This window comes from Simochromis diagramma, unplaced genomic scaffold, assembly GCF_900408965.1.
Source record: "Simochromis diagramma unplaced genomic scaffold, fSimDia1.1 OVJJ01000216.1, whole genome shotgun sequence".
In the NCBI taxonomy this organism is placed as follows: Eukaryota; Metazoa; Chordata; class Actinopteri; order Cichliformes; family Cichlidae; genus Simochromis; species Simochromis diagramma.
In genome coordinates this window covers 16,273,604-16,287,690 of record NW_024386883.1, presented here as the reverse complement: position 1 = coordinate 16,287,690, position 14,087 = coordinate 16,273,604, and the positions used below count along the sequence as shown (strand labels likewise).

The 14,087-nt window shown below is 38.7% G+C and overlaps 1 protein-coding gene across 2 annotated transcripts in view; it reads left to right on the top strand.

Moving 5' to 3' along the window:
- The window catches only part of tmem132e (transmembrane protein 132E), a 409,943-nt gene that overhangs the window by 340,998 nt on the left and 54,858 nt on the right, over positions 1–14,087 (top strand). For both annotated transcript variants that reach the window (XM_040032498.1, XM_040032497.1), the window contains exon 4: positions 11,222–11,414. In XM_040032498.1, the coding sequence (XP_039888432.1) occupies positions 11,222–11,414 (193 nt within the window). The remainder of the gene's footprint in view (positions 1–11,221; positions 11,415–14,087) is intronic.

The following is a 14,087-nucleotide window of genomic DNA, read 5'->3' as shown; positions in this document are numbered from 1 at the left end:
TCTCAAAAGAGTAAAAACACCACCCAGTCGTGGTCCTGTGGTGTCTGACGGGATAGTAATGGACTCTGTGTGGCCAGATTCTATGGTAAATGCAACTTGGTAAATAAAGTAGAGCTGCAAAGAGATTTGCAAGCTTAATGCAGTCTAAACTGCATACAGCTTAATGCATTCGTTAGCATGCGTTTAGGAACAGCCTAATTGATTTAACCGGTAAATGGAGGTGAACCGTGTACGGGATGCTCCGATAACTTTTCTTCCACGCACTTAAAGGTCCGATTTACCGAAAACAATTCAAACTACAGTATGGAATGAGGCCCTGCAAAGAGGGTTTGCTGGTTTGTTTTAGTGCCTGCGCGGTGTGTTCCTCTGTCTCAGTACAACAGAGGTAATAAGTAATTAAGCTGAAATTTGATACTCCAGTCAATGAAATGCTATAATTAAAAAGCTCAACAGGATCTTGTTCATAAGCGATGATAAAATGGACCGTCAGGTTGTCAGGTGGATTGGTGCGTACAGGCCAGCAGTAATGCAGGGATTGCACTAGATCAGGCTGGTAGGGAGAGGGGAACTGAGCTGAAATTAAGAGGTTTCAATTAGATTAATGTTTTAACACCAGAGCCCCAAACATTACAAAACTGCAAGAACAGAAGCAAAGCCAGAGAAGAAATCATTTCTTAAAGAAATTAAGTTGTTAGAAATATGTGAGATTAAGTTTTAGGGCTTTTATTATTTTTACAAATGATTTCATTACAGTTCAGAAAGGTAAAAGTTATTTTAGCATCCACTAATAACGGGTACAGCAAACAATATAATAACTAACACATCTGAATAATTCAATTATTGCAGATGAAGAACATTATGAAAAAGCTAAAAATGAATTTTACATAAGGTGTGGCAGGCCTATTAGTTACGCTAATATAAAGGAAGTATTAAAAACGGAGAGCTTGCAGTGAGTCAGACTGAACCAGTCGGTGGCTGCGTTTTAAACCACAGGAGGCTACAACAAAATAACAAGCACGTTTTAATAGATCTATCATTGTGAAAGTAGAACAGTGAGAGTTTATGATGTCATCCACCTCCTCTAACACCAGACCTCATTCAGCATCCATGCTGTTCCTCCCCAATCTGCAGCCCTCTGCCTCATCAGCTCTGCTCCTCAGGCCTGGGTGCCCTGCTCCAGATTTCACCTTTTACTCGTTCAGATTAGCTCCCCCCCCAAAGGCCCCCCTCACTTCTCTCCAAACCCAGCAACCCACCCGGCTCTCCGTGCATCCATCATTGACTCTGATCCAGACCAAATATATAACAAAATAAGAGGAAAATAATACAACTGAAATTTGTTACAGGCAAGTGAACAAAGATCCGAATCATATGCAATAACAGATAATTAGAAGAGCAACATCAAAAGCAGTCACATTGGCGAATTTTTCAGTCCTTTGAAATGGACTCAAAATCCCCCCATCATGAGTCATCATGAGCTCTGGGTGGTAATTGAAATGTATCTGTTGGATAGACGGGCTCAGCCTTAGAAATAAGATGTGGATGATATACACAGTGAAGACAGTGTACCAAAAGGCACTAGCTGAGGCGGTTTGGACATGTGATTAGGATCCCGTATAGGTGCCTTTTCCAGGAGGTTTCGGGCACGCCCAGCAGAGCTGGGAGGAGATTCCAGGGTAGACCCAGAATACACTGAAGGGATTATATCATCCTCCCTGGGAGTGTCTCAGGAAACCCCGGGAGAGGCTCTAGGAAAATGTTGCTGAGGAGAAGATCTAGAATATCCTTCTTAGCCCGATGAAAGGAAAATGAAAGGAAGGAAGGTCATCATTTCTTTGGTGTTATGGTTCTAATGGAATGCACTGGCAGTAGAGATTCTGGGTTTTTACAGAGTAATCTTTAAAAACTGTCCAGGAGAAATGCTTTAAAATAAACCTAAAAATCTATTTGCCTCATTATTGTTTTATTGGTAAAAAATAAAAGCAAAAAATCTGAGCAAATGCACAAATATGTTTAATTGCTATTAACGTTGGGTGCACACACCCTGTAAACAGGTGCTTCCACAATAACACAGTGAACATCCATTATGGGTCTTTACAAGAGTGCAGTTCTCCCAGCCTGCGAGCTTGATCCACTGAGGGAAAGCAACTAAAAATTAGCAACTATAAATCACATTATGTGATGTGTTCAATTTATTAAGACCTGAAGGACTGGGAGCTTGGCTAGAGACGTTAGCAACTGCTGGTCTATATATTGACATCCCTGCGGAGTCCTGATGGTTGGGAGGAGGAAAAGAGCAGCAAGGAAGAAAACAGAATAACCTCACCTGAGAAAGAGGTCCACCATTTCTCTCTTGTTTATTTCTTAGCGCCTCCTTAGCGACAGCCGTCCTTGCTATATTTAGTGACCCGTGTCATGTAGTCTTTGCTACCCTGTCACCATGTGGGAAATGTCCAGTTGGGGGTCAAGCATGGACAGAAAAACAGTGTGTCACACTGCATTTTCTCAAAAACCAAGTCAATTGAGTGGCCACCTAGAGCAAAACCAGCAAACAATGAGCCTCTAAAGTCAAGCAGTGGAGTCGGGGATTCATGCCTCATTCCCATAAAATCGATTGAACATGAGCTTGAAATCCGTTTTATATAAAAGGCACCCACGCCATGAAAACTGTTGTGAAATTCGTTCACATTGCTTATATTTGGGGTTGTGATTTTTTACGATGGTATTTCCAGACAGTTCGAACACTAAATTGAACTTGAAATGACCGATATGCTTTATTAATTATGTACTTTGTGACACTGGCAAATTATTTGTATTCCCAAAGTCATTTCATAGATATAAGAATACATTTTATTTTATGTGTCTTTAAAAATGATCGAAGAGTTAAAAAAAAAATAAGAGTAAACAAAAATAACTCTCAAGTCAATCAAAGCCAGTATCTATCTATCTCTCTCTCTCTATCTCTCTATCTCTCTATCTATCTATATCTCTACATATATATGTATATATATATATATACATATACATATATATACATATATGTATATGTATATATATATATATACATATATGTATATGTATATATATATATATACATATACATATATGTACATGTATATGTATATATATATGTATATATACATACATATATATGTACATACATATGTATATATATATGTATGTATATATATATCAAACTGTTGGCTTGTTTGCCATTTTCACAAATGTGGCAAAGCCGCTTTGGCTTTTTTTTTCTTTTATGTTACTACTGGGCAGCATGACTCATACAGAAATTCAGGAAATTTGAATACACAAGTCGTTCTATCTTGAGACAGAAATAGCATTTTGACAGTGATTGCTCTTAATCTAGGAGGACAAAGATTTGAGATTCAGCCCTGATAATCAGCCTGTCTGTCTGCTGGAGTTTACCATGTTTCCCCTGGGTCAGAGTTAGCTTTCTCTTTATGCTCTTGTTTCCTCCAGCAGTCCAAAGACATGCATGTTAGGCCACAGTGACAGAGGCTTAGATGGACCAGTCAATGACCCACAGGTAATCGCCAGTCACTAGGGAAAAGTATGTATTCTGCAACCAGCTGGGGAATAGCTACTGGAGGTTACTGATAGTCATTAGCGTGAATTTGATTCAAATAAGCAGAAGATGCTGCACCAAAACTCTCCTTGGTTGGTTGCTGCAGTTGCCAATAGGTGGCATGGAACACACTCTCTGAAGAAGTAAGTAAATGTGACTGGTCTCTATGTCTGTCTAACCGGAGCCTAATCTAGTGATTGCAAGTGGTTGTCAACTCCTGTGCCCATCATAGTGCCATAGGTTGGACCACCATTCACCATACCTCCCTACAACAAGTGATCAAGAAAGTGAATGAGATCTAATAACCATTATTACAGTGGTCTAGATTATGTCTTAATTTGCAGCTGTGCTGAACTTGGGTCAACTAACCCAAACTAGTAAAAGATGTCTATTAGTGAGACAGAAAACAGCATTTTCTCATTTAATTTAGTATTGACTACTCTAAAGTAAATGGATGTATTACATGTTTAGTTGCGAAAATACAACTAAATTGGCATTACTTCTTTCATTCTGACAAAAACAAACTGACAAATGTTGCCATACAACCTGGTTACATGTATTTTAATGGCGTCTTTTGGGAATGACTTATCACGCCCACATTTCTTTAAGCAATCTTTTTTTTATTCTATTCTGTTATGACTAAAGGAAGTCTGCTCCTTCCTCTTTTTACTTCTTTGAGCTAAATCATGAAAGTAGGTGAAAATTTCTTACATTTTAAGCAAGACTCTATGTGCAGAAGCCTAAGACTCAAAGACTTTACAGTAATGAGCCCAAAAATACATGAATACTCAAGACAGTTCTTTCCCTAATCACCCAATTAAATGTGGTAATAGGGAGAAATCTATTCTGTTTTCTAAGTTCAATAATTGTTCTCATTCATATGCTTTTTTTTGTTTTTTTGGTTACCACTAAGCAAGTCACCAGTCTCAGTCAGACACATGCACAAACACGCACTCTGCTAAAAACACAAGCATACACACAGCAGCATCATTTTGCATCTCATTGGCGAACACATCTGAGCACCAATTCTGTTTGAACATCTGGTTTTGTTTACTCAAAATTACCTGAATCTGAGGAAATGGGGTGACAATGTTTTCCCTTCAGGGCGCGTTGTTGATCTCTTCATCACTCTCCGCTCTTTATTATTCTTTAGCTGTCCTCATCAGCTCGCACTTCAGCCGGCGCTGGAATTAGTCAACATATTTCTTTGTCTGTAACCCTCCATCTGGAACGGTCCCGTTCTAACAGCAGCTCGTTGATAACGCCACATGAACCGATGCATTATTGATCGCGGTCAATGGGTTTCAAATGAATAATGTTCTTGAAAACACTGTGGCAATGCCTCTGTCATTTAATAAGATGTTTCTTAGTTCAGTTTAATAATTCAGGGTTAAACAAGAGAAGCAGGGAAAAGACTCTGAGAACATTTTTAAATGCCAATATTGACTCTTAACAAAGGCTTCAGGAGGACAGGCGAGTACAGTGTTTTGCAAAGCTGCTTCGTCGTCACTGATGTTTGCCCGTTTTTGACTCTGCAAAGGAGAGAAAATGTGTTTCTTAGCACAAAAGGCGTCCTCTGTTGGCCTGTGTACACAAACTGTTTCCACACTCAAGTAAGACTCTTTCAATGAACACAATGCACGGTTTACTTTGTTGGCATGTTTTATGATCCAGAAAAGTGCTTTTTCCTGAGATGTGGGGAAAAGCAGCAGCTGAAAAGCAACTCAACTCAGTTTTAGGAGTTTTTAAGGCCCCAAACTTTAGCTGTTTGTTGGTGTACGTGAGCATTAGGGCTTTTTAAAAAGTCCTTTAATAGAAATAAAGAAACTGGATTACACAAGCGTGTCATAGCTTGTCGAAGGCACGTTTTTCCACCCGAAACCTGTCATTCTAGTCAAACAGCACATGTTGAAGTGTTGTTTTAAATTTTAAGCAAACTTTGACTTTCTTTTAAATGTTCAAAAAGTCATACTTAAGGGCTGTAGTGCCATTGACTTAAGCATGAACCATTTTCAACTCTTTGTTCATCGTTTTTGTTCTCCTGCTTTTGTAACCCTGCCTTGCAGCGCTTTGATCCAATGAACACTCCCTGTTAATCAGTTCAAACAGACCTTTGATCAAAGAACGAAAATCCCCCTGAGTTCTGAAAAAGCCCCGAGCTGCAGCTTTTAAAATATATACTTTGTGCTATACACACAGAACATCATTAAGTTAATGGAGACAAGGCCAGACTTTCTTGAGCCATGGTTTCTCCCTTCGTTTAGCCCTTTGGTGTGAAATCACACATTTAAGATTTCACCGCCCACTAATATTTAAAAATGCCTTTGTGTTGAGTTTTGTGACTCCATCATTAGCTCAAGTGAGTCATCGTGAATAATTGCATGATAGCGTTAAGAAGGGGAGGTGTCCATGGATCCAAAAAGTCCATCCGGGCTTCCTTTCCAAATGGTTTACATCTTCAAGGAGTCGCTGTCTAGTTTGACTTCTTCATCACAGTCTGCTTTTTGTACAGCTGCATTGTTGAACTGTAAGTCCACTTCCCGAAAACCAGTCACATGGTTGTGGTGCTTAATATCCCGGACGAGGCTACAAATCACAAAATGTATGTCTTAAATAATTTGGTAGCACTTTATAATAATTTTACACCATTAAGCATCATTAAGTCATTAGTAAGTGCTTAAGTCATCATTTATACAGCATTACTCCTCCTTAGTATTCTATTAATAATACAGATATTATTATGACCATGTTTTTGTGATTACTGTTAAGATTCTTACTAGCAGTGATGTAGCGGCAGCGATAGCTGTACATGGTGTAACATTAACAGATGGATAAACATACCTGTATTTATAAATGACACTAAGGAGGAGGAGTGATATATAAATGATGAATTAAGCACTTATAACATATAACATAATACCACATTAATATTTTTTTATGCCTTTAGCTTTTGTTTTGTATAGATGCTGGTTTAAAAACTAGAAAAACAACTAGCTTAATTATTAGTGTAACTATTATTAGTATTAGTTTCTCATTTTTCCTTTTATGTATGTATTTATTAGTCTGTTTTTTTAATGGGCACACTGTACATTAGTAACAGACCTGTAACTCATCAGTATTTCCTGGCTGGATAATAAAAGCAAAATAAAAAAATGGATTTATCATATAAACATACAACATTACAGATATTAAAAAAAAAAAAAACATACCAACGATGGCAACAGGAGGACAAAATCATCTCGGTGCCCACAGAACTGATTAATACAACCATATCTATAACGGGCATTTAAATGTTGTATGTATTGTCTTTAATATCAGAAATAAGGCAGTATGTTTAGCAAAAAACGGAGTAATCTCCGCGCCTGTAAAATAAAAAAATGATGATGGTTATTTATTGAAAACCTTTTAAAGTTCTTTTTTTATAAAAACTGTAACAGGTTTAAACCATTTAGACCATGTTGTAACATAATAATGAATATGGGAGATGTGTGGACATGTCGTTTTGTTTCTATATAAAGTCAGCCAGAATAAATGTAATAATAAAACGTTTTAAAATTTAAGACTCAAATTAAAGTTTAACTATGATTCGCAGGTATTTGTGATCGTCTACAGCTGGAGTTTGTCTCCTAAAATGTAAATGTTAGGTTCCTCCACAGAATGGCCTCATTTGGTGAAAAACACACACACTGATTTGGATCCCAATTAAAATAGTTAAAAAGTGTTATCTAATGAGGTACACTACACATACACAGTGAGTTGGACGAGTCTGGGTTGATTTAGTTCAGCAGGAGAATTAATTAGGGCTAATATAATTAGGTGTATGTTGTTGTGGTGGACGGGTTACAGCAATGGGAAATCAGGGCATCAATGCAGGACAGTGACAGCACTGACATTTCAAAGTGAACCATCGGAAAATTGTAAACGGGAGAAAAAGTCACATGAGTGGGTCTGCCGTGCAGGATTTCCTCCAGAAAAGTAGCTAACGCACACGGGGACATTCATCGGATGAAGACGATTGTTGTAGAAAATGTGTACCAAAACACACTAGAGCTGATACCTGTTCATTGATTTTCTTCCACTTATCTAATTCAGGGTCATTCAGGTGTCACCGGGTGAGAAGCAGGGTAAACACCTGGACAGGTCCACAGTCTATCACAGGGCCAACACATAGAGACAGACAACATTCACACCTATGGGCAATTTCAAATCAGCAGTTAACCTAACGTGCATGTGCTTGGACTGTGGGAAGAAGCCAAAGGACCCGGAGAGAAGCCATGCCAGGCACAGGGAGGACCTGCAAACTCCACACAGAAACACCCCAGGTGGCCCGTGGATTTGAACCAGACCTTGGCTGTGATTTGACTGAGCTGACTGTGCATTTCTTTGCTTTTAAGATTATTTTTCTGTCTGTAATATAGCCAAGCAGAAAATGAAGTGGCATTAACTGGCAAGACAAAAATCTAAAGTGAAACATGAATTTCATACTCTGGAGTTGTTCTGTGGAGTCACGATGCAGATAACAGCAATGTAAGGAGGCAGAGAGGCCATGTTAAGCCATGTGGTAACAGATAGCAGTGCCATTCAGATCTAAAAACTAATGTCATAATGTCAAGTGAATCTACAGCTCCTTTGAGTCAAAAAATCCGAGCTTTTATTCTGCAGCTCTCAGCTACAGTTTCATATTTTGCAGTTCACTCTCATAAAAAAAGAAGCATGCCCTCTAACCTAAACCACTGTATTGTGAACACCATTTTCCTTCCCTCCAGCATGGTGGCAGGCAACATAGTATTGAGCGGCTGTACCTGCACTCACTCTAGTGGGCCGTATTGATGACAGTTTGAGTGTGTCACAGACAGACGGAGGTGTTTGTTTTCACTGAGTGATGTCGAGACAAATAGGCTGAGATCTCATCTCGGTGTTCCTGAGAGGAACCTTTTGTGGGCGGACGGTTGTACATGGAGTTTGATCCAGCTTTCATTAAAAGCCTCTCAGACTGAATGCTGGGATGGCTTTCTGCTTTTTGTGAAGGACAGATAGCTACTGTTTCAGTTTTCGCTAAAGGTGAGGCTTGGGTGGGATGATTCTCGCAGCAGCTGGAAAGAGAATTAATTTGCCTCTTCACCACCAGCGAGATTGTTTAATGTTAGGCTTGTTGAACCTGAGGATTACAAGCCCAACATGCAGAATTTTCATAATAAGAAGTTCCGCTGTGGGTCTTGAATCGTTGGCGTGGTTGTGATAGTAAAAAGATAAGCAAAAGTTTCTGGTAGATGGAGGCACAAAGGGTGATGGTGCTCAGATAGTTTGTGTGCATGGCCATGAGAACAATCAGGTTACCTACCAATAGCGATTGATCGGTTAGAAGCAAATCTGCAGCCCATTTAATGACGTCTATTCCAAAGTGAGAGGCAGAACAGAATTTGCAATCTCCTTGCACAGACTCAACACTCAGACCTTAGGATAGAAGGAGAAAGCTGGCGAGATTAGGGAGCAGTGATTGGTTATTGACAAGACCCTTCTCTCTGTTTCATTTAAATTCAATCCCTGAATAAGTCGTTGTATATGATAACTTAATAAAGTGAGTAGGAAAACCATTAGAAAACTATTATTTCTCAATAAATGCCCCCTTTGACACTCTTATATAAGTAAAGGATATAGGAACATTTAAAAACATCTAATATCAGGTTTTTTCTTTAACTGTGCACTGTAATTACAGTACATGCCAATTATTTTGTTCCCTGCCTTTAAGATAGTTCCTTATTTTTCAAAATGTAACCATATCATTAGTTAAAATGAGAAAATTTCAGCATGCTGTCTGCTGATGGCTGGGTGTTAAGTTCCAGTGCGAGACCTCGAGAAATACTGCTGTCGTGTCTGAAATGTTACCGTTAGAAAGCGCTTTAATTTTCCAAGAAACCAAAGAAATTTGTGACTGAGTGCGTGTTTCTTAAATCTAAACTTAAAGTTAGTAAGAAAAACAAAACAATTAGCATAAAAACACAAATAAATTCACACAACAGCAACAACATGCAACATCCTCCCTTTCTCTCTGCAAGGCGGCCAAAGTAGTGCTGGTTGAGAAAGGGAGAAAATTAAAAGGTGATGCAGTTGAATACTGAAAAATAAGTGCCAGTCAGAAACTGGGTGGATCCAGAACACCAGCTAAAACACTGTGTGAGCTGAAGATCAGTTTGAACCGGTCGCAGCAGGTGGCCCCGCCCCCTCCCTGAGCCTGGTTCTGCTGGAGGTTTCTTCCTGTCAAAAGGGAGTTTTTCTTTCCCACTGTCGCCAAAGTGCTTGCTCATAGAGGGTCATATGATTGTTGGGTTTTTCTCTGTATCTATTATTGTAGGATCTACCTTACAATATAAAGCACCTTGAGGCGACTGTTACTGTGATTTGGCGCAGTATAAATGAAATTGAATTGAAGTTTTTGGATACTTGTACTTGATGTTTTGATATAAAAACATATAAAAGTATCTCTCTCTCTCTCTCTCTCTGTTCTAAAAGTGTATCCTGATTATTTTATATGACTGCTTTTCTACATGTGTTTTTTGCTGTAATCGGTGTATTCCTAGTAAATGTTTGCTACATTTGAAAATATACATTTTTATATCATTTTGTCAGATTATTGCTGTTATAAATACTACAATTTACATTGTAATTTGCTTGCCAAGTAAAAATAAAAACCTGATATCTGGATATCCCTAAACAGACGGTAGAGTGAGCCAGCAATATTAGCATTCTGCTGGTTTGCATGAGCAGAACGGGGTGGAATAATGACCCAATCTAAACTCATGTTTCAGTCTGCTCCTGGCTATGACCTTTAAGATTCTATAGCATTGTTATCTACCTTGTATCTGTCAGGAAATCTGATGAAGACAGTGAAGGAGCTGTTTATGATCCCGCCGACTGAATGAAAAGTTACAATAGGGCGTTGTCATCATCGACTATGGCTGACAACTCCTCTGAGCTCTGCTGAATGCGCGACATTGATTTGACTAGAGCAAAAACCAAATCCTAGAGCCAAGATTTTAATCAGAGGTCTTGTCCAGGGCAGCTTTGTGGCCATTGATTCACTGATCCAACCACAAAACTGTGATCAATCTTCAAACAGCTCCTTTCTATTCAAGAGAGAAAAAGCTACGGCCTTATTTTGGAGGTGATCACCTGCTTATGTATATGATTAGATGCAGAACTTATATATATGGTGTTCTATTGAAGGTCTACAAAAAGTTCTACTTACAGATATGTAAATGTAGAATCGCTTTGAGTGAAGAACAAATACTGAAACTGCGCCATCTGAGAAGTATCTATTCAGCTCTAAAGCTCTTGGCTGCAGTGTTTCACACGCTGAAGTCTTAATGAATGCATTATTTCTTCGTTTCAACTCAAGGGTAACTCGGGGACAGCGTTAAAAATAAATTAAAAGCAGTGTGTCAACCACACACTAAATGACATTTTTAATAATTAAGCACTATCTAGTCAACAATTTCATCACTGAAAACGAATATGCTGCCAGAATGTCTGCTTATGTACACTCCCCTGCGTTTGAATGAATATGTTGCTATGAGTAGTGTTTGACATTTACGCTGGGCTCTGTTTGATGGCTGTCTCCTTGCGGTCTGGCAGGGATGTTGTGGGCAATGTCGAGGTGATGCAGCTGGACTTTGAGATGGAGAACTTCACCAGCCTCTCGGTAACCAGAAGGATCAACTGGAACATTGATTATAAGGGACAAAACCCGCCACCTGATTCAGAGAAAGTCGTGACAGAACTGACGGTAGTGCAGCGGGACATTCAGGCCATCATCCCTCTGGCCATGGTGAGTAATGACAAATTCATATGGATGTAATTTTTTAAAATTCATATTCATTTTATTTTACTCAATATTATTTAATTTCAAATGCTGATCAATTAAGTAGTTTATAGTTAAGCTGTTAGTGAAGGTTTCTGCCTTAAGCCTTTGAAATATAACACATTATTTGGTCACAAAATATTTTTCTAGTACAACCATCACTAGGTCTGATATTATGAGCCAAATTCTGTGTGGACTATTACATTAGCCATTGTGTGACTTCCATAGAAGCAGAATAATACACTGGTTGGTTTCTTTAAAAGCTCAGTACCCTTGTGGAATATAACTCTGACAATGTGTTAGTGCTGCAACATGCTTATGTAAGGCTCTGAATAACAGGGACTCATTTCTACTACAACTAAACTCTAAATACAGTGGAAAAAAACACAGCTTTGGTAAATAAGAGCCAGTCTGTTATATTGCAAATGAGAAATACATTATACTCTAGATATTTTTGTAAATACTTGATACCTATTTCTAAGTACTGGCACACAAAACAGATGTTTCACTTTGTTACTGTTAAAGAACACTAAAATATGGGCTGTTACAGTCACCAGTATTTTACGGGACTGCAGTGATTTATTTAAACAGGAAGAGAATGTGTAGAATAGAATAATCTACACTTTGGAATGCAAACAGTTACAGTATTCAGTTTTGTTTATATAAAATGTTACATTACTGTACATTTCCTGTGTTTTTCTAGCAATTTTTTTGCGGGATTAGTCATTTAACAGTAGCAAGTAACTGTACAGTACAAGATTTTTACGTATTTCTGAAAAGTCTAATAGCCATTCACTTTCTACTTCCTTGCAAACCTGACTTAATTTTTAATATTTTATATTTTTTTAATATTATTTTTCCTTTTAATCAGCACACATTCATTCTTCAGCAGGTCTAGTTTCAGTATACAATGTGTGCAGAGCATTCTGCACACAGACAGCTTGCCATTGCACATACATCCAATCAACACCTACGCCGTCTGCAGCGACTTACTGATTGTTCAGAGCCGACCAGTCCAAGTGTCCATTACTCTTCTAATCTGGACTCTTCCTTTTTGCCTTTTGAAAAGTGGCAATTATTGAGCGTTGTAAAAAGATTATGGAAGCAAAGAGAAATTAACCAGCCAAGCAGTGCTGAGAGCATCCAGCTACACCTGCCTTTGTACTTAACTCTCTTGTGGTTTTGGCGGAGTTGTTTAGCGTATTGAAATCCGCTATTTTGCCAGTAATGAAACCGTATTTGTTCATGGCGCATAATACAGCAGACTGCGTGGAGCAGTAAATGTCTAAGAATTGCTCAAAGCTTTTTTCTGAGGATGTTTGCATATTCATAGGAGCGAAGGCCATCAACCCTTTTTCAAACGTTAAGCTGTTCCACCAGTACAACGTTAGCTAATGTTTTCTCTTACAATACAGAAAATATGCTTTTAAAAATATTTTAAGACATAAGAAGGAGCTCTACACTGACAACTCCTGAGGCTTTGTGCTTCTAATAACAGCTCTTGGTTATCTGTTATATATTTGCATAATTACAACAGTTCTGCATCTAAAGCTCAATTAAATATACTTGAGCTGCAGTTATGACTTTGTGTGCTTCACATCTGTTGCAACATAAGGTTCGCTTAATATCTCTGGGCTCCTTGATATTTGGGATTAGCATGCATCTTGCACCCAGATGTGTTTCGCTGCATTGCAGAAATAGATTTCTGCCTATATGGCTTTGCCCTGTAAAATGTGCAATCCAAACCAGGCTGCATGGAAGAATTTGCCACCTCTACTCTCTCCTCACTTGGTCGAATTGTTTATTGTAATGGCCTTCAGTTGCAGTCGCTAAGCGCAGCCATCATGTAAATGCTAAAAGGAGGCATTCTTGTCATTTTACTATTTTAGTTGTTGTGGAATTTCATGGCCATCGCTAAAAATACTTCCCTGCTTGTGTTTTCAAACTAAAATGAAGAAAATGATCTGTAACAAATTGCACAATGAGACCAGTCAGGCTTGATCAATTTAAAACGTTTTCACATCAGTGGAATTTAGAGTGCTTCCAATTAGTCTATCAAGGATTGCTTGTTTTTTAGGTTTTAGCCTAAACCTAAAAAACAATTATTAGCAGGCAACATTTACTATTTCCAGATGTCAGGATCCAATATGGTCACCTTGAAAAAGGAGAGTATCTTGTAGATAGGCTTTTTTTTTTTCATATCAAAGAGTGAGAGTGATGACCCTTCTGGTCCAGATAGAAATGTAACACACTTTCAGAACCGATGATAGAAACTATGCAAACTGAAAACAGGTGGGTCTATCAGAGCAAAAGGAGAAGTCCAACTGATCGTCGCAGATTCTTAAGTAGCTTAAGTTTAGCTCCTCTCCCCTTGAAGGTCTCCCCCTCAGGCAGCACAGAGGGGCTTCCAGCTCCTCTTCCAGCCGTGTTTAGACAACTCTGTAGAGGTCCTGTTCTCACCACTCACGTGATTGCGTGATTTCACCATGGACATCAAACTTGTGCTGAAAGCAAACATCAACTTCTGTGTCAAACTGACACAACCTTCATGTCGAGGATCATTACCGGTGATGAGAGTTGGGTCTCCTGCTATGACCCAGAGACCAAACAGCACATGCCACTAGCAGAGACTGCAGTGTC